The sequence below is a fragment of the Podarcis melisellensis genome (genome assembly GCF_964234715.1).
Source record: "Podarcis melisellensis genome assembly, chromosome: 2".
Classification (NCBI taxonomy): Eukaryota; Metazoa; Chordata; class Lepidosauria; order Squamata; family Lacertidae; genus Podarcis; species Podarcis melisellensis.
In genome coordinates this window covers 85615756-85639972 of record NC_138529.1, presented here as the reverse complement: position 1 = coordinate 85639972, position 24217 = coordinate 85615756, and the positions used below count along the sequence as shown (strand labels likewise).

The following is a 24217-nucleotide window of genomic DNA, read 5'->3' as shown; positions in this document are numbered from 1 at the left end:
GCCTTTCACTGCAATATTACTAACATATGCAAAGTCTGTGGCTTTTGCTTTGAAAGAAGGTATTATTTGCATCCAGTTCGAAGCATGTCTGCGACTAGTTTCCCCCAGTGAGCTTTCCAGGGCTTCACCAGGCTGTTCATGTTCACGAGAAGTTTGTTAGTCCGTGTGTCTTCCTGTCCTGCTATCAGATAGTCTACACCTGGTTTGGAAGAAGAACAGCAAGGTGTTAGAAAAAGAGTAAATTCTAAATCCACCAGCGGATTTCACATTAATTAAAAAAACCAACCAAAATGACCTCCCTCTGCTGCGAAGAGTACTAAACACACAGGATCATATTCCTGCTTTGAGAAATGATGCTAGCACAGAGATAATTTCTCCTTGAAGGCTGCTCAGTAACCTCACAATAAAGGCAAAAGGGTGATCAGTGCATCCCTACTGCAAGCAATAGATTTGCCTGATTGTCAGCTAGGCAGAGGGATCTTTGACAATAATAACAGATGCTCCACCAACACGGCCTGGACATGATGGCTGGGCTGGCTAGTGCCATAATCACTTAGTATGGGGCATGGACCCTCATTTGGCCCTGAAAAGCAGTAATAACCCATTCTTCCCCATTTCTTCTACTAGCTACAACCCACAGCAGCAGAGACCTCTTCAAATGAATTGGGGAACCAGTCTTATTTACCCTCATCAAAGACGAGCCCGTCACCACCTGCAAAACTTAATAAACATAATGGCCAAAACATTTCATGAAATGCAATTTATTACAGATAACTAGTTATAAGAAAACGTCTTAATTATATTAAGGAAAACGACGCCACGGCTCCCAAGTCTTTACAGGTTCCAAAAATAATATGAGGAAAACTTATGTGATATTTTCACACTGCATTTACATGGTAGGTTGATTTGAGATTAATGGGGCATAATCCCACTACAGGCCTTAATTCACTTACCAATGTAAGGGTGCTCGTGCATCATTAACACAGCTTCGTGAGCAGTCACTGAAATTACCTAAATTTCAAGCTAAAATGCAATTATCCTGTTTGTGTTTCTTACATTTAATGTCCCCTGCCAGAAACCCTGGAGAGCCACTGCCAAGCCGTGTCAACAATATTGAGCAAATGGACCAAAGGACTGCCTTCTCTAGTAAAATATTGCCCAGTTAAAACGATGCCAACTGATGGCTTTCCCAATCAGACTTTACATTTAGGAAGCAGGGGAAAGGTGGCAGTTTCTTTTTCAAGGTGCTATATCTCTGTTGGTGACAAAGGCAGTTGTTGTTATTATTATTTTTACTTAAAAATAAACCCACACTGCAATTGCACTGCACCACACCATAAATGAAGTTTTTATGATGATACTCTAATGCCATGAGATTAGATATGGACTTCCTGTCACCAGCTAGGGAAGAACATGCCGTACAATGGCACAGAGATGGTTGGGCAGGGAGCCAGACTGCTGCGCACAGCAGAAACTCCTGATGAATGCAGTGCCAGACGGGACTAGCAGGGGCGAGTGTGGATTATTTCCTTGTCTTTTCCCAAAGACGCCCTTCCCCTTGCTCAAAACAAAACAAAAAGGGACAGGAAAGGACACTCTGTGGACATTCAGGAAGAAAGGGAATGCAAATATAGCCAAAACTGGACTTGCAAATTATTTTCTGTTCTGCTGCTTGTGTGCATGTGCATTAAACTAGCCCACATGCCAATAATAATAATAATAATAATAATAATAATAATAATAATAATAATTTATTTACACCCCGCTCATCTGGCTGAGTTTCCCCAGCCACTCTGGGCGGCTCCCAATCAAGTGTTAAAAACAATACAGCGTTAAATATTTAAAACTTCCCTAAACAGGGCTGCCTTCAGATGTCTTCTAAATGTCAGAAAGTAGTTTATTTCCTTGACATCTGATGGGAGGGCGTTCCACAGGACAGGCACCACTACTGAGAAGGCCCTCTACCTGGTTCCCTGTGACCTCACTTCTCGCAGTGAGGGAACCGCCAGAAGGCCCTCGGAGCTGGACCTCAGTGTCCGGGCTGAACGATGGGGGTGGAGACGCTCCTTCAGGTATACTGGACCGAGGTTGTTTAGGGCTGTAAAGTGTGGCATTGAGGACAGTGCTGGATTGGGGCTTGCGCTCAATTCCCTGCTCAGTCATAGAATTCTACAGCTGGATGGGGGTCGTGACGGTCCCCTGCTCCACATACAAAATAAGGAACTAGAGGACCTCCAACAGATGCTGTTTCAAAGACTCTACTCCACTCATAGAATCAGAATTGCAGAATTTGAAGGGGCTCCGAGGGTCATCTAGTCCAGACATGTCCAACTTCAAGTAGGCTGTGATCTACAACCCAGTATCAAAAACTGGCAGTGATCTACCACCCTCCAAAGTCATTGACGTTTGTTAAATAAATAAATGGATCTTTATTTCACAGATGCAATCGTTATGTTTGGATAACATCATGACAGATCCATATAGTTGTTAGATGGACAAGTAGCTAAGCAAGTGAGAAAAGTCAAACTATATTTTTATTAGTTTACACAGATCTGAGGAGCCAGTCAGAGTGCACCGGGCTTCTCCGTCTTTCTTCTAACGTTGCTTTAAATCGCAGCTGACTTTGTGTCAGCATCCCCACTCCCTTCCTCCACCTCGTCTTTCCCCGACTGTTGTGCTAAAGCCTTTTCCTCACACAGGGCCTTCTCAGTAGTGGCGCCCGCCTTGTGGAACGCCCTCCCATCAGATGTCAAAGAAATAAACAACTATCAGACTTTTAGAAGACATCTGAAGGGAGCCCTGTTTAGGGAAGGTTTTAATATTTGATTAATTATTGTATTTAAATATTTTGTTGGAAGCCGCCCAGAGTGGCTGGAGAAACCCAGCCAGATGGGTGGGGTACAAATAAATAAATAAATTATTATTATTATTATTATTATTATTATTATTATTATTACATCACTAGCTGCATAGGAGCCAACTCCTAGGGGCCGCGGGGACTTGGGCCATCGCAATAAAATATTTGAGGGGGCCGGACCTCCACAAAGTTGATGGGCATTGCCATCCAAATGGTATGAGTGCCCTGTGTCATGTGACGCAGGGCAGGGCTTCCCTGGGCCCCAGCAATATTTCATTCAAGTTGGCACCCCTGACTTGGCACTTCCAGACTGCCATTATTTTCAGGTGGGGTTTAATCACATATTGACAAATTCAGGTTGCACAATTCACTTTGATTTGGGGATCTTCTGCAGCAGACTCACTTCTTCTAAAACTTGGGTTTTTTTGCAATAAGGAAAGTGTTACAAAAATGCATTATAAAGCATGGGGTAACATTTGCTGGACACAGCATCATCTCACTTCCCTGAAAATAAATCAGAATGGAGGCTCAATGAATAGCAGGTGACACCTGACCTGCAGAATTTGTGCAAACAGATCAGGATGAAAGCTCAGCAAACTGGTTGCCTGGAAGTAGGGGTGAAGAAATAGGTCAATTTCAGTTTCTCTCACTTTCTTGTTTTTCCAACCTTGAATTTATTCTCCACATTTCTGCATCATCATTTCAGTTTGGATTTCTCCTAAGTGAAGATTTCAATGGGAGGGAGAGGAATATGATCACCAGGGACGCGGACTTATAAAAAATATTGGGGGGGCCCCGGGAAAGCTCATGAATAATAAATAAGCTCATGAATATGCAAATAAAGTGGCGCCGCCTCCTCGTGAGCGAATAGGGGAGAGTGTGCTGCGCCTATTAATCAGCTCCAAAGGAAATTGGGTGGAGCTTTTGCTCGGGAGGGAGGGCAGGAGGCATGCAGCCCGCCCCTCCCTGTGCATTTTGGGCTGGGGGAGGGGCGGCGATGGCGCTCTGCTGGAGGGGCGCCGGAGATTATTGGGGGGGCGGAGCCCCCCCAAACGAATTTTTGAGGGGGCTCGGGCCCCCTCAAGCCCCATGGAGTCGGCGCCTATGATGATCACTGTCTACCCCATAGGTGTATAAAGGAAGAGCTTTTGTAAACCATCCTGTGGTCCTTAGATGAAGGGTAGTGTATAAATTTAATAAATAAAATAAATAAATTGGCAGGATATGAAAGTTGACCACTCTAATGTTAGGCTGGAAACCAACCAACCATTTTAAGGAGGATTCCCTTCATTCCTTTTGTCCCAGGTCAACTCAGATCTAACTGGTCCACAGGTTTTTTAATGGTACAAAACCCTGAAACTTCTTCCTTGCCATAAATGAAAACAGGGTACATTTATACAGCCTAAGCAGCAAGACCTCTTTCAAATTGTTGTCAGTTCTTTTAAGAAAGCTATTGTTCATCTCCAGCCTCAGTTTATGGGGCAGAAAGAAAACGGGAAATCAAAACAGTGGTGGTATTCTAGGCGTTTGCTGGGAAAGTCTTCTCATGTTAATCATGGTGAGTGATTAGGTTATAAACCCTACATTTTAGACAAAACACTTCCTTTCAGTCAATGTGGATGTGTGTTTAATTTAGTCTCAATAAAAAAGCACAATAAAATTTATCAAGGGATGAGGGCAAGACTGCTGCGACCTTCAGAAGTACGTATTTGCTCATCCTAATCTGATGAAGCCCAGAAGTAAACTACCCGTACTTCCTTCTCTAATTACTTTGACTTTAAATGGAAGAAACAATCCAAAGCATGTTCCCAGGCTCTCGTTTAAAGGACAATAGGACCTATGTGGCAGTGTGCATCAAATTACAAGGCATAGTGATGAAACTGGAAGGAGTAATGCAAGAGACTCTGGCACTAAGGGCCAAAACAAATGAGGCGCCATGTATTTAGTAATTCTGTGACTGGCTTCTGAAAAGTAAATTACAGGCGTAGGACCATGCCTGATATAGAGCAGAACCCTGGCATGTGGCATAGGAGAGCTTTAACTCTTTGCCCCCACTGCAGTCCCCACACCAGCTATTTGCATAGAGGGGGAAAAGCTCCCACTTCTTCCAGTGGGAGCTTTCCCTTCAATGCAAATTGCAGGTCTTCAATGGTGGTTATGTCACAGAACCAACCACCTGAAGCAAAATAATACATTGTCTGGATATGGTCCCTTCTTTTTACCATTATCTCACACTGACCTAACCTGGAACAGATGGGAACTCTGTGGTGACAGGGCAATCCACACAAGATCAGTAAAGTGCTTTTGGGGCATGGAGCACTAAGGGTGGGATGGCACTGCCATGCCAGTTTTCTGGAGAAAAGAAAGAACATCAAGGATCTGTGATTGCTGCCTTATAATGCCTCAGACTATTGCTCCATCTAACTCAAACACTGACTAGCAGCAGCTCTCCAGGGTTTCAGGCTGGAGATAATTTCTGTCCTACATGGACATGCCAGGGACAAATACAGAGTATTTACCAGGATTAAGAATTGGGCATGTGCACCCTCTGTTGGTCCAAGACTCAGGATAGATGCTTCTGTTACTCCTCGTGATTTTCACTCTTCCCGATTTCAGAACCTTCTTGACCTTCACAATGACTTCTGCATGGGTTCCTTTGTCATGAGCAGAGAGGATCTTTGCTTTTATTACTGCCAAAGAGCACAAAAGGAAACACAATTAATTTTACACACTGGGCAATTTATTTTGCTGTGTCGGTTGGCAGAACCTGAAGGCGTGGCTATAGCACATCTTAGTTAATACACGGATGCATTAGCAGACTGCCTTTGGAGATCTGTCATAGAATTTGGATAGTTTACCTTAGGGAGAAACTACATTATAGCGGTTGGCGCTGTGGGTTAAACCACAGAGCCTAGGGCTTGCCGATCAGAAGGTTGGCGGTTCGAATCCCCGCGATGGAGTGAGCTCCTGTTGCTCGGTCCCTACTCGTGCCAACTTAGCAGTTCAAAAGCATATCAGAGTGCAAGTAGATAAATAGGTACTGCTCCAGCGGGAAGGTAAACTGCATTTCCGTGCACTGCTCTGGTTTGCCAGAAGCAGCTTAGTCATGCTGGCTACATGACCTGGAAGCTGTATGCCGGCTCCCTCGGCAACTAAAGCGAGATGAGCACTGCAACCCCAGAGTCGGCCACAACTGGACCTAATGGTCAGGGGTCCCTTTACCCTTACCTTTACCACCCTGTATCAAATGATCACAGGGCAGTTTACAACATAAAACACAAATGCCAACCCATAACATAATATCTAGACAAATAAAGTTATAGAAATTCAATCTCATACAGGCAACGCACATCTTATGCGAGGGTTTCATTCCTGTGGTCCAAGCATGAACACAATGATGTGTGAAGCCAGGAACAGAACTACCCCTACCCAGCAAGGCAGAGGGCTGCTTGCCCCTTTTGGAAGGGCAGAAGGGCTGTGGCAGGGTCCTAGAGCCCTCCCACCTCCTTTCCAGCTCTGGGAAGTAGGCACAGAGGGTCTGGCAGTATCCCAGAACCTCAGTACCACCTTCACAAAGCCAGGTGAGCCTCTGAACACAACTTTGGCTAGGTGGGAGGAAAATAAATAGAAAGTGAGTTTACTCGGCTTTCCATAAGAGCCAGTTCCTAGGGGCTGAGCTCCCTTTGCCCCCCAAAAAATATTTGAGGGGGCTGCCACCTGAAAAATGATGGGCAGTGCCATTCAAATGGTGTGTGTGTGCGCGCACACGTCTTGTTATCGATTATACAGAGCAGGGCCTACCTGGCCTCCTCCAATATTTTATTTAAGTTGGCACTCTCCCGCTCTCCATTTATTTATGCAATTGTGTAAGTAAAATACGTGTAAGATGCACATCATCTATAATTGTTATTTTTATGGGAGCATTAAGTATCCGAGTTTCCTTTGTGCAGACGTTAGGCTTTTCTGCTACAGACTCTGGAGTTTTGAAAGATGAAGAGCAGCAGGAAAGAGGTTCTGGGGCTTCATTTGGTTCCCACTATTTAAATGGGAGAAGGTATTTTACTCACTTACCATAAGCATATTTCATCTGGCAGAAATTGGTGACGCTTCCTAGTATCCTTTCTTTGCAGACACACTTTTCTAGCCAGGGAATCGCAGGCCAGTGTTGAAGGAGGAGGGTCACATTAAGAAAGTGGGGTTGGGTGAGTTTGGCAAAGAGAGAAATCAAGTTATTTTCATGTACACATGCACATATGCTTTCAAATATCGGAATGTTTTGCTGCTATTGTTTATTATTTTATTATCTATTTATTAAATTTCTATACCACCCTTTAAGTAAGGATCACAGGGCCGTTTAGAATATAAAAGGACAAAAATACATACTACACACAGTTTAAAAGGCCATGACAGAGGCCCATCACATAGGGCCACCAAAGCAGTTTCTGTGCCAAAACCAGGCCTAAACCCCGATTGAAATGGATCCAGAAAAGAAGGTGAGTATGTCTTATTAAAATACGTTTTAAAGAGAAATCATTTATTTGCAAATATGATGCTTAAATGGCAAAAGTGAAACACCATCCTATCTAGCCAAGCTTTCTAATTAGGAAGCAAAACACTCTGCATGGAAATTATTACATAATTAATATATATGCTAAATAAAAAGCAAGTCAGAGATCAGACTCAAGTACCCTTCAGTTACTACAGACAATTACTTATGACAAATACTCTGTAAATCTAAAACGCTCCACTAAATTGTAAAAGTAATAACTGGCGTCTGTCGTGCAATGATATAAATCCATACCTGGATGTCTTAGTGCAGAAAACCCTTGTTCGTGGTCATTCCACTGCCACTCATCTTCAGTCTCATTGGCTGGTGTTTGAATAAGGTCAGGGATTCTTCCACCAATGGGAATATTGAAAAAAGCCTGGTTGTCGTAACTGGGAAGAAGAGGACAACAGAACAAATGGAAATGGCACTTAGATCATGGGATGTTATATTTAGTCATAAGGTAGCCTCTACTACTCAGTGACAGAGAGGTAATGCTAGCTCCAGAGTTTTGATAAGCAAAGTGAAGCAAGGAACATTTCTAAGAACCGATCGTTAGTGATTTCTGTGCAGAAAGATGCATTGATATTTTCTGTATCCTTCAATTAGGCAACAATATCCTAATCCAGAGCTAGGACTGAACCAGCCTAGGGATTCTGCACATTATCAGTTTGTGATAAGGAGTTTGCTTACTTGCTGAGGCATTCTCCAGTGTGCTTGTCACAGTCTCTGGCACAGTCACAAGGCTGGCAGCCATTCTCTCCAAATCCCCAATAGCCCAAGAGGCACCGGTCGCATTTGGGGCCTGCAACACCTGGTTTGCAGAAGCAGAATCCTGTCTTTGGGTGGCATTTCCAGCTCTGGTTCAACGTCGTGTTCACTGAGCCCATGAGGTGGCAGGAGCAAGCTGAATGAGAAAGTGCAGTGTGGAATGGAGAGGATTAGCCGACAGTCACCTGCAGGGACAGAATCTCCTCAAGGGCTTTACTGTATATCAGATGCATAAACACAACATTCTCGGAATAGACTGCTTGCCCTTTAACTTCTTTTGAATCACCGATTTATAACCAAGAGACATTAGACCGAGGCCTTATTCTTAAGCTTTGCAGAGTTCTTTCTCAAAGCCTACCAGGTTTTAATGATGGAATGAAAAAGCAAGTTGTGAGGGTTGATGTTGGTGGACCCATATTTAAGGCTGGCAAGCAATCTGGACCCCCTCAAGTCAGTTTCAGCCAAGGTAAAAGAAAATGTGATTAAGCTTACTCAGGACTGGTATTTATATCCATCACAACTTTGTAGGATGTTAGAGTCCGGAGACGGAAGCCCCTGGCTTCTTCTTCCATATCTGGTAGTCCTATCCCAAAGCTACTTTGTTTTGACAGAAAGTGTTCCAAGAAACGGAATGCATAGCTAATCGGAAACTTTCACCTGACCTTAAACTTGCTCTTCTTTTTATTTTTGATTCTCGATCTGTAACAGTGTTACGTAAAAACCTAGCTCCAGGTTGCATTCCTGGCCCCCGCCTACATCGGTGGGCCATGCATAAGCTAGCCCCATTATGCCCCTTCCCCATTACACCCCCTTTTCCAGCCACTTCTGGGTCCGTGGAAATGAGCGTGCGCACAATCACACATCAATCAGACACGTGTAAAACAGTCACTGCCTGAATATACCTAATTGTGGCGGCTAAATAATCATTGCCAAACGGTGGAGACTTGTTGATGGAATGGTTCACCCAAATTCGGACTTTGGCATTAATGAAATGTTTGACACATGGACTCCGAGCGTAGAGGAATGAACACACTTCTGACACAGTTTAATGCTGTTTGCTCCAGTTTTCCTATCTATGCTACAACAAAAGAAAATGGCTTTCATCCACCTAGTACACGTAACCATATGTGGAACAGCACTTCAGGATTATTTGTGTCAAGCCAGCGAGTTTGGGTGTGGGTGTCCTTCTTCTTTCTGTATTTCTTGCTCCTACACAATCAATTTTCAAATGATGCATTTTCAGATGACGATGATTTACTACTTACCGTATATCCCGCTCATGTGACTAGGCTGGCCCAGCCACTTTGGGTGGCTTCCAACAGAATATAAAAAAACACAGTGAACCAGAAAGTGACATGCCTTGGCTGGTACCCTGAATGCACTTAAGTGGCTTCAATCCTATTGAAGGTGTTAGTGGAAATTAAGCAAATCCCTGGTTAGCAGAATTGCAACTTTAAGGCCAAAATTGACATGGAATGGGAGATCTGTGATTGGATCTCCAGACATTTCTCCCCCGCTGTCTCTCTGGTTTTCAAGGAGAGAGGACTTTTTGCTCCATTTCCCCATGCTGTTTCCCCCAATGAAGTGTCCACCCAGCACAGGAAATAACACATGCTCCTGAATCAGTCCTATGTTTAGCCCCTCCCACCATGAGGACTAGTAGCAGCTTGGTGGGCATGATTTAGAACGGGAAATGCAATGTGGGAGAGGGTTAAACCAGGGCCAGCCCAAGACATTTTGCTGACTGAGACAAAGGGCAAGATGTGGTCACTCCCATTCCATGTACAAAAGCCAGCCTAACTTGCAGCTGGCTCTTACTTCAACATTGACAATGGGGCAGAGTCCTCCACCACACCAGAGGGCAGCAGGCCGGTCAGGCCATGTGGCTGACATAGCTCTGTCTGCACGACACCCCTCCGCATTTACCGCTCTTCAGTGGTTGCCTCACTTTGTCTAACAGTAGAGCCGGCTCTAAATTAAGCACCCTGTCCCTCACTAAAGGTAAAGGTAAAGGGACCCCTGACCATTAGGTCCAGTTGTGACTGACTCTGGGGTTGTGGTGCTCATCTCGCTTTATTGGCTGAGGGAGCCGGCGTACAGCTTCCGGGTCATGTGGCCAGCATGATTAAGCTGCTTCTGGCGAAACAGAGCAGCGCACAGAAGCGCCGTTTACCTTCCAGCTGGAGCGGTACCTATTTATCTACTTGCACTTTGACATGCTTTCGAACTGCTAGGTTGGCAGGAGGTCCCTCACTAGTGTTGCTCTAATATAGGCATAGGCAAACTCAGTCCTCCAGATGTTCTGGGACTACAACTCCCACCATCCCTAGCTAACAGGACCAGTGGTCAGGGATGGTGGGAATTATAGTTCCAAAACATTTGGAGGGCCGAGTTTGCCAATGCCTGCTCTAATAAAAATTGGAGCCCTGATTCACTGCAAAAAAAAAAAAGTCAGGAAATCTGATCATGCATTCCTGTGTCGTCAGTTGTGGACCTTACAGAAACCAAAGCTGTGTGCCCAGCCACTTGCTGACTGGCTGCAAGTAAGGTGAGCAGGCAATGCCCCATCTGCCCTAATGTGCATGTCTGTCCTTCCACCCAGCAAAATACCAAAAGAGTTGAAGAAAGTTCAGGGATGAGCAGAGGTGACAGGAAGGGGAAGGCATGTTTATGTGTTTGCTGTTTGGGCTGGTTTATTTCCTTTCAGTTCATTTTGCAGGAATGTCTGTGCATCCCTAACCAATGAGAACTCTGTGGAGGAGGATTTGGCTAGCACCAGAGCATTCAGACTGTTATACAACACATTTTTCCTCTTACTGGTGATTAAGAGAGAATGTGTTCGATTATTGTGACTAATGCTGAGAGATTCCTTCTGAGCAGAGAGTCCTCTTCGCTTTTCTTCTCAGGAGCCCAAGGGCCTTTTTCAGCTTAACCGAGGGACTTTGCTCTGGATGGAAGAACACTCTTAAAGCAAGCTTTTCACGAAGGGATTAATGGGGTATTTCATTCAGCTTTCCCTCTCGGCCTTTCCTTCTCCAACCCAGTGCCCACGGGAGAGACAATGGCAGTTTCCGTGCCCTCTCTCCCTTCCCCAAAGCATTTCTTCCTTTCTCACAATGGAGCTGAGAACTCCATTGCTCATCCCACAAACATCTGTGCAATCTGCTGTGACAAATTTGTTATTTTCCTCCTTGGTATCCGCAGCATTTTTAAAATTATTTTTATTTTGTAAGCCGGTGCATATTTAACATGGCATTTCTCGGCCAAAATAAGCTGAGGGTATGAGTTACTGGTACATCGCAAACCCTCCGGTCTTTTGCTGAAGGTCAGCAGGACAGGATGTGGCACAAATCGGAACTGTGAGGTAGGATGAAGGCTGGTTAATGCCCAGTTAGTAGGACCAGGAGTAGCTGGTAAGGCTGTGTTGCTCTCCTGTCTCTGAACATGGTGTGGCGAAGCTGCTTACTGAGAGGTGGAAGGGCAGGGCAGAAGGAGCTTGGCATGGTGCGGGCATTATGGGGGAGACAACCCAATGTTCCTGCCATGGCATCTGTGCTGTGCCCCCACTGCACCCAACTTCTGAAACCTTGCCCCTCCACCTCTCACTAGGTGGCACTGCCACCTCACCTGTGCAGCTCCATTGGCTGTGCAGCTCCATTGGCTCCATTGTGCACAGTCAACACACATAGAAAGGGGGCACAGGGTGGTAACCAGGAGCTCTCCCCCCACATACACGTTCAGCACAACTTGTGAAGGAACCTTTGTTTGTACAAACTTCATATACGTAGGCTCTGCATGCTTGATATGTGACAGAAGAGACTTTTTCCACAGAATGCGTGAACAGGGAGCAGAACTTGTTGGAGAACTGAAAGGAATAATTTGAATCTGACATATTTTTCAAATACTGCCAAACTCAACCTGCCGCCCAGAGTGGCTGGGGAAACTCAGCCAGATGGGCAGGGTATAAATGATAAACTATTACTACTACTAATACTAATACTACTATGTGAAATTTCAAGTAAGAATTCAAAAATGGCATCTCAAATTTTACTTCACAAGTCAGGTACTTCAGACTTGTTTGCATCTTGTCTGTTTTGATTTTGGCAGGTGGCAAACTGTGACATATCGGAAGTAATCAAATACAGTCGTACTGTGGAAGTCAAACGGAATCCATTCCGGAAGTCTGTTCGACTTCCAAAACGTTTGGAAATTAAAGCACAGAAACTGTGGAAGCCCCATTGGACGTTCGGCTTCCAAAAATAGTTCGCAAACCAGAACACTCACTACCGGGTTTGCGGCGTTCGGGAGCCAAAACGTTTGAGAACTAAGCTGTTCGAAAACCAAGGTACAACTGTACTAAATACTAATGCACATGTCAAAGACTTGCATGTCAGTTAGAATCTTGAGCAATCTTTTTTTTAAAAAAAAAATGTCTAAAATGTGGCTCGATAACTGCTTTTGTTTCTGATGTTTTATATTTGTTTTATGGTTCTCTTTTGTAGGCTATCTTGGAAATCTAGATTAATAAAATTACCTTTTTTTTAAAAAAAGACTTGTATGTCACCCACCAAATACTGTAAAGAACAAACCATCCATGCATCCCAGCAATCAAATATTACCAAATACTTTTACTATCACATAATGTTAATGATCAAATACTGAAATCAAATCCCACTGGATATCAAATACTGTTTGTGATTTTCTGTGAATATCCAGAAAATATTCAGAGGATATCTGGAAAGCATTGAAACATCAGTATTCCCAGAAGTGAATGCTGAAGAAAATATTTGAGAAGATTTGTCTTAGCTCTACTTTGTAGAGCTAAGGCAGCCATATTAGATCAAAAGCCATTTGGAAAACTGATCTTCAGTTTCATTCAAGTTGGCTGCTTTCTGGTTGATTCCGTAGGAAATAATGGTTTTGCTCCCCTGCTGCTCTTTAAGTTAGAGAACATTTACCCCACTTTGATACTCGGGCACAAATCTTTCAACTGCTATGACGTTTGAAATCTAATCTTGTGGTAGGGTGGCTTTACAAAGCTTACCGGTACTTTCCCTAAGACTTCTCAAGAGTTAAGAGAAAGGAGCTACAGGAGAAGTCACTGGGTGTCATGCAATATGGTCAGGTACACCAACAGGTTAGCTCGGCAGCTCCTCGTTCCTTGTGCTTTCACGAAAGGTTAAAAGTTGGTGAATGGGCAGGGAGGGGGACGGAGGCTGAGCCAGCACTGGCATTTCAGAAGAGACAAACACAAAAGAGCAGAAACAGAGGAAGTGTTGTGAACAGGGCCATTCAAGCAATACCGGGGGCCTGCGGAAATTACAGCACAAGAAGCATAAGAGTTCAAAGGAAACCTGGATCGGGTCTACCAAAGTAGCAGCAGAAGACCAGAAGCAAGGCAGTAGGGTGGAGACAGATACAGGAATACGTAAAGAGTAGACGGACATTGTACTTCAAATGACAGATATGCTTCCTAGCAAATCAAACAGTGGCCCAGCAGCTTGTCTTGGCCTGCACTGAAATTCAGAATTTTCTTCTTTGTTCAGGTGCTGCATGAATCCCAAAGCATTCATCAGTTCGTTTGCTTCCACTTATAGTTTTTGGAAAGGAAATGTATTAGAGTGCAAAGCTGTTCCAGTGACTGGGGGAACATTTCACATGTCACGATGGCATCCCTGATTCCATCATGTACTGCTGGTTTCTCCTACAAATGGGCAGAACCATTTTTTATACCAGAGCTTGACCCTGGAGAAGGACAGGCGCTTTGAGATAGGCTCTACATATTGAAACTCCCTCCCCCTGTCAAATTCACTGGTAGTTTTGAATCAATCAGTTACTTTATTATATATAAATATGACTAAAACAAGTGTGCTGGTGACTTACATTTAACAATGGGGAAGAAATTCAGTCCAGTTTTCTTTTTAATATCTAATTCACATTTCTCAAATGAATATGCAAGCAGAAATGCAGTTATCATTCCAAATTTGCTCTTCTCTGAATTTTGCAATTCAGTTTTCCAACAAAATAATGTGTTTTAAAATGCAGATGTTTGGGAAAAGGGTACATAAAATGCATGTGTTTGGGAAATAACATACAAAAATACATTACTTTAGGGGAAATTGTTTGCAGAAAGGTTTGTATTCGTCACACAAAGTGCATACAAAAATGTGTACTTCGGGCCCTGTATACCTGAAGGATCATCTCCACCCCATTGTTCAGACTGGACACTGAGGTTCAGCTCCAAGGGCCTTCTGGCGGTTCCATCATTGTGAGAAGTGAAGGCACAGGGAACCAGGCAGAGGGCCTTCTTGGTAGTGGCGCCCACCCTGTGGAACACCCTCCCATCAGATGTCAAGGAGATAAAGAACCGCAAAATCTTTTGAAGACATCTGAAGGCAGCCTTGTATTGGGAAGTTTTTAAGATTTGATGGCTAGTTGTGTTTTTATACTATGTTGGAAGCCACCCATAGTGGCTGGGGCAACTCAGTCACATGGGCTGGGAATAAATTATCATCATCATTGGAGAAATTCACATTATAATGCCAATAAACTATCATGACATTAAAAGCAACAGTACTGCAGCCTGCTGCAGAAATGTGAAGAAATAAATTTATGATGGAAAGAAAAAGTGAAATCCAAATTGGCAGACCCACCATCCCCACTTACGTTTGCAAATCTCCGGCGAAGACATGGGTTTCCCTTTGTCTCTGTAAAAACCAGGCTTGCACCTTTGACACCGGTGGCCCTCTGTGTTGTGCTTGCAGTTGTCACAGACACCTCCACTCTGCTTTCCTGATGCCAACCAGACGCTCAGGTCAAAATGGCAGCTCTCAGCATGACTGTGACAGCGACACTCTGTCCAGAGCCCAGGGTGAGGGGGAGAGGGAAAAGAAGAAGGAGCAACATGATTCTTACTCACATTGTAGTACAAGTGAATAGAACTTAAATGTGGGGTTTTTCCTCTCGTGGATTTATTTAGTCCTAACATTTTAGTTAAGAGCAAGGAAACGCTGGGAAAATGTGTAAAGAAATTCCAATGACGCGAGTGGTGTTTTCTGGTCAGCCGCTTTGAGGGTTATTGTTGCTGTTATTTTACAACCAAGCACTATACTAGTTTTATGAAATATACAAATAAATTATTCCTTTTACATTTCCCTCAATCAGTATGAGTTAAGAAAAGGCAGGATTTGCAGGGCTAGGGCAGAGACTGAGTAATTTAAGTGATAACTCTTGTGCTGATAACCAAGCACTTATTGTAATCATATTTGCAAAACTGATTCCCCATAAAGCTTGTTGCCTTTTGTTAGTACCGGTATATAATATGTAAAACATGAGCTTCATCCACCCCACCCCGTTCTGATAAAAGGGATGCAAATATTGTCTCTGGGGCTGCATCTAGCCTGAAGGATCTGTGATGTTCAGTCCTCGTCCCTCAAATACCCCACCCTACTCCACCTCAACTAGTTTAAACCGGAATCTTTTCTTGGAACAGTGACTTGTACATTAGGCCAATAAAAGTAAAATTGGCCAATGATAGATACATCTCCATCTAGACCACTAACTGCTCCATAGTTTTAAGGCGAAAGGATCCCTAGAGGTTAGAATTTTGATTATGGAAACCTTAAACCGCTAGAATTGAGCCACTTTAATTCTGATTTTAAAAACCTCACTGTAACTGGAGTTTTGCTTTATTCAATGCATTCTTTTCAAACACAATTTCAACTAACATACCCATTCTCAATATATTATTTTCTGAGGAACGATGGTAGGACCTTTACCATTTTTTAAAGTACCTTGAAATGAAGTACTACTCTTTGATGAAATGAAATAAAACTAGAAAACCTCTAAATTATGTGAACCGACCTGAGACCTGCGGGTATAGGGCGGTATATAAATCCAATAAATAATAATAATAGATAAATAAATCTACAATGGTACCTGCTGAGAAACAGATGAACTTTTTAAAATCTATATATTTTCCCCTACTCTCATCGTAGGCCAAAACTCTAGCAAGCAATGCTAGGGCAAAATCTCTTTGAAAACCAGAGCTTTGCTCTTTGTACCCTATTTTACAATATATCACATAGGCCAACCACATTTGCTCACACATGCACACACACATATAGAGAGAGACTGAAAGGAGTTTCAGGCAGTTGCTTGGCAATCCCATTCCCCATCTGCCGCTAGAGCATCGTAAATCCCGACTCCATGAATTGGCTGTTATCGGGCTTTGCTGCTGGGTGGAAAGATGGATTACATTGCAACCCTTCATCTCTACCCTCTCTTCGCCATACCCACATACTTCTGCATTCATTTGGTGTCCCCGATTTTCCATCGCCTGGCTCCCATGGCTGGTCATTGTACAATGGCGCGCACCTCTCACAATGCTGTCCTGCAGTGTTATGTCTGCACATGCACTTCCCATGGACCTGTCAAAGAAAGCAACAACAACCCACACATTCAGAAAACGATAAAGCGCTAAAATGCACTAGCTAAGAGGTCTTTTTTGGTGGAAGAACACGCATTCATTGCATCCCAAAGGGCTGCTCATTGGAACCCTCTCCTCTTGGACGTTCAAAATTTGGAAGGGACAGAGGGACAACAACGACTCCTGCCCCTTTCCCAAGCCCAAAGCTCCAGGCCCCATTGGCCACAGCCTCTTTCAGCAGTTCCAAGATGGATGGTGATGGCCAGTTCTTGAAACCACCTGATCTGGTCCTACTGGAGAAGGCCTAGCTATAGGCCTACAGGTGACATGCTGAAAGAAATGTGCACCTATTCTTCCTTCTGAGAAGAAATGAGGGTCTGAAAAATCTACAAAAATGTGAATCCGCACCTAATGGTTTAATGCAGAAGTGTGTCACTAGCTCTCACCTGGCCACCTTTTTGAGATCAAGCCTACTTGGGTTTTAGCAGGACACACAGGCACCGACAGCCTAAAACAATTATTTAGTGGGCATTGCAAAGGGAGAGAAATTGCTTCAAGTACCATTTGTTTTCATTGCTGAAAGCCTAAAAGGTAAAGGTAAAGGGACCCCTGACCGTTAGGTCCAATCATGGACGACTCTGGGGTTGTGGCGCTAATCTTGCTTTACTGGCCAAGGGAGTCGGCATACAGCTTCCGGGTCATGTGGCCAGCATGACTAAGCCGCTTCTGGCGAACCAGAGCAGCACACGGAAATGCCGTTTACCTTCCCGCTGGAGCTGTACCTATTTATCTACTTGCACTTTGACATGCTTTCGAACTGCTAGGTTGGCAGGAGCAGGGACCGAGCAACAGGAGCTCACCCCATTGCAGGGATTCGAACCATTGACCTTCTGATCGGCAAGCTCTAGGCTCTGTGGTTTAGTTCACTTTATTTTCCTTTTTCCTCACATTTTCAAATGTCTTTCTTTCTTTTGTTTTCAAATGTGATTTTTAAAACATGGAAGAGGACTCCCAGTCATCCCCCTCTGTATTGGTTGTGAGATGAATGAAAATTGAACTGAATGGGCCCCACTGAGTTCAATTTTCCTCTAACACCCCCCCCCAGACCCCTAGATTCCTTCCACTGCCCTCTCTTGCACATGGGGTTGGGGTACCAAATGTTGCAGCCGTGCAGCCATGCTTCTGCCTCACTGCATATTATATACAAAAGTGGAGCCTGAGATTTCAGTTCTGACTGAGGCATGAATCTAATCTAAATCCCTTTAATCTTGCTACTAATGCCACTGGCAGTTCTCTGTGGTGTTTAAAGGGGGGGCAATTGCGTTTCATCTGCTGCAAGGCCCTATACATGTCGTTGCAGGTGAGAAACTGGTGAGACGTATTCTTAAAAAATTAAATTTATAGATACATCTCCTCTGCCCTCCTCTCTGCTACCCTTCACCAGCTTGCTCCCTACAGCAATCCCCCCCCTCTCTCCTAATCCCTTCAGATCAGATATGAGGACACAGGCTACATGGCTGATGCCACTGCTCCTCTAGAGCCAGCTGGCAGGTTTTCTGTGCCCAGAGCAGTTTGCTGCCTCCTCACGGAAGACTGAGCAGAGACTTCGGGGTATGCATTTCTCTCTCTCTCTCTGCACTTGGCTGTAGTCAGCCTGAGGGGAGGATGGAGGGGACGGAGTACATTGTACAGGAAGCCTCTAGGGAATCGTACAAGAATGCCTGTGCTCAAAACCCTGAACCTGCTTATAATTTGAGAAGGGAGGGAGGGAGGGAGGGAGGGAGGGAGGGAGGGAGGGAGGGAGGGAGGGAGGAAGAAAGAAAGAAAGAAAGAACAATTGAATAACTGTCACCTTAGTATTTCAGTGTGTGAAGACTTCTTTTAAACCAAATAAGTTATACAGTCATACCTTGGGAGTCAAACGGAATCCGTTCCAGAAGTCCATTAAACTTCCAAAATGTCTGAAAACCAAAACACGTCTTCTGATTGGCTGCAGGAAGCTCTTGCAGCCAATCAGAAGCCGCAGAAGCCCCTTCGGATGTCCAGCTTCTGAAAAGTTGCTCGAAAACTGGAACACTCACTTTTGGGTTTAGATCCTTCGGGAGCCAATTTGTGCGGGAGCCAAGGCGTTTGAGATCCAAGGTACGACTGTATATCAAGCAGAGATGGGTCAATGGGTCGATTTTGGTTTCTCATAGTTTCTCACTTTTCCAATCTTAAGTTTGGTTCTCTACATTTCTAAATCAATTCCACCCCTCTCAAAAAGTTCAGCATTTTTGGGGTGGATAATACATGTTTGTAAACAAGTATGCCTACTACACAGAAAATTAAGTTTCCTGATATAATGCATTTTCATGTGTTGTTTTCATGACTATGTACTTGTGCCTTGTAGGCCTCCTTCCGGCAACTCCTGCAGCCAAGCTGGTGCCAAACCTATTGCTCTGCTTTCCTTTGGACCACATCAGCAAGGCTGAGATGGGGGTCTTGTTGTCTGGGCAGCTCAGGACCTCCATACACACTGCGAAGTCTTGCTCCCTAGGGAGGTCACTTTGGTGCTGCTAACGCAGAGACTTGACTTCACACCTGAAGGCACACTCCATTGTCTCTCAAGACAGAAAGACAGACACCACCAACAACCCAAGTATATGCATTTTTGTACACATCATTTGGCTGGAGAACTGCAGAATGGGTCTCAAAGGATGGATGTGATTCGATTTGTGTATTGTTTCAGAAAGTGCAAATCAAATAAGTTTGTTGTCAACTGTGAACTTAATCAAATGTCTCCCCCATCCCTAATACCAAGTGCAGGACTAAAAAAAAAAGTTGGATGGGATAAAACAGGAACAAGAAAACCACAATTCCGTGCCAAGGAAAAAAATTATGACTCAGTCTTGTTGAATGCTAGGGACTTTCTGGTTAATTCAGAAGTAAAACATTTTAAGCCAGATGCATCAGTTAAAAAAACAACAACAAACAGCCTTGAGAACCATGTAGACTTCATTCCTCTGTATGTCTGGCATGACAGACACTTTGAAAGAGAAATATTCCCATATCTTTTTGATTGGATGAAGAATTGGTGGCTTAAAAAAACAAAAACGATATTTGCTTGCTTGCAGGTCATATAAAATTAGGAAGCAATTTGGCAGCATTGATAGGACTAACATTCCTACATAATTTGTACTTAACAGCATTATAAATATTATTCTTTATTGTATTTCTATACCTCACTTCATCCAAGGATCACTGAACATAGCTGTCAACGTTTCACTTTTTAAAAGGGAAATTCCCTTATTCCGAATAGGATTCCTCGCAAGAAAAGGGAAAAGTTGACAGCTATGTTACTGAAGTTTACCACAGCAGGACAAGAGGGAACACTTGGTAAAATCTGGCAGATTTCTTTTTATGTTTGAGTGCTAGGATGTGGGGAGGCAGGATAACAGCAGTAGGCCCAACCCACAAGCTACATGGGTTGAGTCTATTTTCTGAACAAGACTGTGAGATTTTACAGAGCTCTCAAAAGAGTTCAGCAAGATCTTATGATATCCTACTGGAAGCCACCGCTGCAACCATGTGACCCCAGCAAGTGAGGCACTGGTTCAACAGGCAAGGTTAGGGGATGGGGACAGCACCTTCCGACTTTGCCTCAGGTGGCAAAAAAGGACAGGTCATCCCTGGGTATGCTTTAGCATGTATGTACATGTGTATACTCTAGCCTGGCCCATTTCAGGCCTTGACCCCACTCACTATCAGATTCCCTCTGACTTTTCGGGGTTGGCTTAAAGCACCCAAGAAACAGAACCATGATTTGGCTTAGCAGATGCAAGGGCTATGCAGATGGTGTCAGACCCCTACTCTATATATGGCCTCTGTTGAAATCAAGGCAAGCAGAGACCCAGTGCTCTCCACCCATGACGTCCCTGAAATATGCATGTCCTTCCTTCCTTCCACACACACACACCATAACGATCGGCATTTTGCTGGTATATAATAACCAGCATCTTGAATAATCCCCAGAAGCTAACTGGCAGCAAATGGAATTGAGCAAGAAGAGGATTAATGTGCTGCCTGTGATCTGCTCTTGTCACAACGTTTTGATTTCTGGACCTCAATCAAGAATTCCTTTTGTTCCCAGCCATCATAATCATGATGGTAAAGGAATAGAAACTACAGTTTCATAGTGGGGGTGGGAAGGAGCACCTTGGCTGGAACATTTGTGACGCAGGCTATTGTGACGCAGACTTGTGTTTCCATTTGGTTTCATCTTATCCTTCCTTCCTCTTGTGTTTCTCCACTTAGCCTCTTTTATCCTGCTGATGATTCCTACTGTTGCTGCTACCATTGGTGCTATTTCTTGGCTGTCATTAGTCAATGGGGGCTGGGGTAGGTCCCATTGACTGAAGTTTGGGTACTGGAACCTTTCCAGAACTGGGCATCTGATGCCGATTCACTGAAAATGTTTGTCTTTTGGCTACATGTTCACTTTGTACTGCTGCCAAAGCAATTTTGGACACAGAGAGATTTGCATATCATCATCATCAAGTCACTTGCAGGCCCCAAGGAACGGGCAAGAATTCATATGGGGTTTCATGCAAACCAATACAATTTCTCACTTGCCCAGGAGTTGGGCAGCAACTTCTTCCAGGTGAAAAGGCATATTCAGTAGGACAGGATGGAAGTGTTACCTGAGCTCCTGTCTTTTAACACGGATGAATGAAAGGGAAACCTTGGGCCTGTTTACATATTCAAGAATCAGGCATTATCTGAAGCCCTGAGCAGATATTCAGTAAATGTGTTGTATATGTGTGTAAGCAGGGTTGGGACTGCTCGTTCTGTTCCTGTGCCTGACCTACACAGTCATATTCACCTGCAGAGAAAAGCAACAGGTAACAATGACCTCTGATACAACACATTAGTTGAAGAGTACAATGGGGGGAAATGTAGGTATAACCCACCAAGTTTTTGACATTTTGTCATTCCAGAAGATTCTAGAACAATTCTTGTTTCCAATTTTTTTTACTGTTCCAAACTAAATTGATTGCTTCATTCTTTTTTTAAAAAATGTGTTTAATGGCAAAAAAATTCCTTTAACAAAGACACAAGGCCAATTAAACCAGTTTATTAGCCTTTACAAGTGTTTCCAATCAGATGTCTCTCTACCAGCAGGATTAGTACTGATTTTCCACAGGAGATGAAAGTAGCCACAAGGTCGCAATTAAATGATTAAAATAACCAAAACCCACCAGTAGCCAAGCAGTTAAGCAATCAAACCAGTCCCCTTTTAAATGTTCCATAGACATTCCTTTGAATATTTATTTATTTATTTATTTATTTAATCAATTTATATCTCACTTTTGTTCCTGAAGGAGCTAAGGGTGGCAATAAGAGGGTTTGCCTAAAAGTTAATATTAGGAAAGAAAATAAATGAATCTGGGCTCTGACTCCAATGTATGAAATGGTGACAGGACAAAAGAAGGAAGTTTAGTTTCACAGAACCCACTATGTTAAAAAGCACAAATTTAAGTCTGTGGGCTCATTTTCTATATTATCTTTCAAAGACTTGTGCCTATATATATATATATATATATATATATATATATTTGGATGCATACAAACATTACTGGGCATCCTGTGTCCATGTGCTACTTCAGATCTGGTTTTCGCCTTGGCCTTCTTATTAGCTGAAATTTCTATATAGCTTTCCAGGCTTTGATAGCTCCTTTGGAATGGACATTCTTCTTGGTATCTGGTTGCCTTCGCAGCCAAATGGCCACAATATGGTTTCTCACTTCTCCTATGCCCTGGTTTTGTTTTGTTTTTTGAATAAGAGTTGGTCATTTGCTTTCTTTTCTGTTTGGACTAAATGACTTTGGTAACTGTTTGTAACCTTGCAACTGCTAATAGATGGACCACTCCAATTCCAGCTTGGGTGCATTCCTGCATGGTGACTGGACTACTCATACTTTCGGGTCATGTTGTTTGGATGCCTGATTATCGTCTTCCAAAGCAACTACTCTATTCCTGACTCAAGAATGGAAAGTGAAATACTGGTGGACAACAAAAGAAGTTTAAAGATGCTCTCAAGGCAAAAAAGTAACATAAGTACTGATAACTGGGAAATACTGGCCTGTGAGTGCTCCAACTGGAGAACAGCTTTTACCAAAGGTGTCATGGACTTTGAAGAAGCACAAACTCAGGCCGAAAAGGAGAAACGAGCTAAGAAAAAGGCACATTTGGCAAACCCTCACAGTGATCAACTCCCGCCCAGAAACCTATGTCCCCACTATGGAAGGATGTATGGATCCAGAATTGGCCTCCACAGTCACTTACAGACTCACTGTTAAGACTGTGTTCATGAAAAACAATCTTACTCAGCTACAAGTAATTGCCAAAGAAGAACTCATACTTTTTTTACTCAGCCACACTACTGTGACTCTGGTGCCTATCATTTTCATTACAATTATAAGGACTTGGTCCTTGTTCAGGGCTTGTTCACACATTATAATAAGGCATAAACCTACACCTGGTTGTTAGGAACATCATGAGGAGCCATTACTGTCGTCCTTTTACCAGGCTAGTATGTAGGTTGCAGGTTTTTCTAACAAACACTTTTCCAACTGCTTTCCACCTGTTCAAGATAGAAATCAAATGCACATTTATAATTAATCTGGATTCCCATGGGAAGAAAAGCAGTCTGGGGAAGGTGGTGATCTGGAGTGGGAAAACAGCCACCAGAGGAAGGGTTTTAAATCTGTATTACCAACTGCTACATTTCCACTAAAAAAAATCTTCTTCTGAATATGTTTTTCCTAACAACAACAAGCCAGTGTTACATCTATTTTCATGCAACAAATAAGTTTCCTCTTCATGGACAAAGGCTTACATGGGCAACTTTTCAGATCTAACAACTCAGAGTCTTTTCACCCTAGCAGAAACTAGTCTGAATCATTCCACAAGCTGAATGTCTCTTTATTTCTTGGGTTAGTCAGCTAATTGGCATATACAGCCGAACTTCCCTCCCAATAAAAACATGTTCGGTGAATTGCAAGCTACAACACACAGTAGCTCCTGTGGTATTTGGAGGTCACACAGACTGGCAAAGCTTAGATCAGATAGTGTACAAATTCAGTTGGTTGTGGGATTATGAGAGGGAACAGAACTTCTCAGAGAGGAAGATAATGGTTGCAAGGGAAAGCGACAGCCAAGTCACCAAGATGAAGGCCCAGATAGAGAAAAATTAGCTTTACCTTACACAACCCAGGTTTTTGCTCAGCTACTCCAACCAACAATTCTATATGAGGTGGATGGCATATAAGAACAAAGCCCATAAGCAAAATGTGATAGCAATAGCACTCTCCCATTCATGTTCCGCAGTGAGTAGGGATGGGGGAGACATTTGATTAAGTTTGAGTTTAAAGGTGAACCTACACAAGTTGCCCTTTCTGAAGCAATACACAAATCAAAATACAGCCATTCTTCAAAATTTGCAGATCTCCGAATTTCATAATGTTGTTTTCCAAATGAATAGTGGTGTGTGTGTGTGTGCACGCATATGCTAGGGTAAAGGGTATATAACGATGCACAAATTCATGAAGATAACATACAAAAATGCATTACA

At 43.4% G+C, this 24217-nt stretch overlaps 1 protein-coding gene across 1 annotated transcript in view; it reads right to left on the bottom strand.

The window, feature by feature from the left end:
• Positions 1-24217, bottom strand: part of LOC309364716 (netrin-4-like) — a 49757-nt gene continuing 25540 nt past the window's right edge. The window contains exons 4-10 of the mRNA XM_081902513.1: positions 16477-16603; positions 14841-15029; positions 8097-8310; positions 7659-7795; positions 6929-6997; positions 5377-5547; positions 1-199 (exon numbers count right to left, since the gene is read on the bottom strand). Coding sequence (XP_081758639.1) covers positions 63-199; positions 5377-5547; positions 6929-6997; positions 7659-7795; positions 8097-8310; positions 14841-15029; positions 16477-16603 — 1044 coding nt within the window. The 3' untranslated portion in view covers positions 1-62. The remainder of the gene's footprint in view (positions 200-5376; positions 5548-6928; positions 6998-7658; positions 7796-8096; positions 8311-14840; positions 15030-16476; positions 16604-24217) is intronic.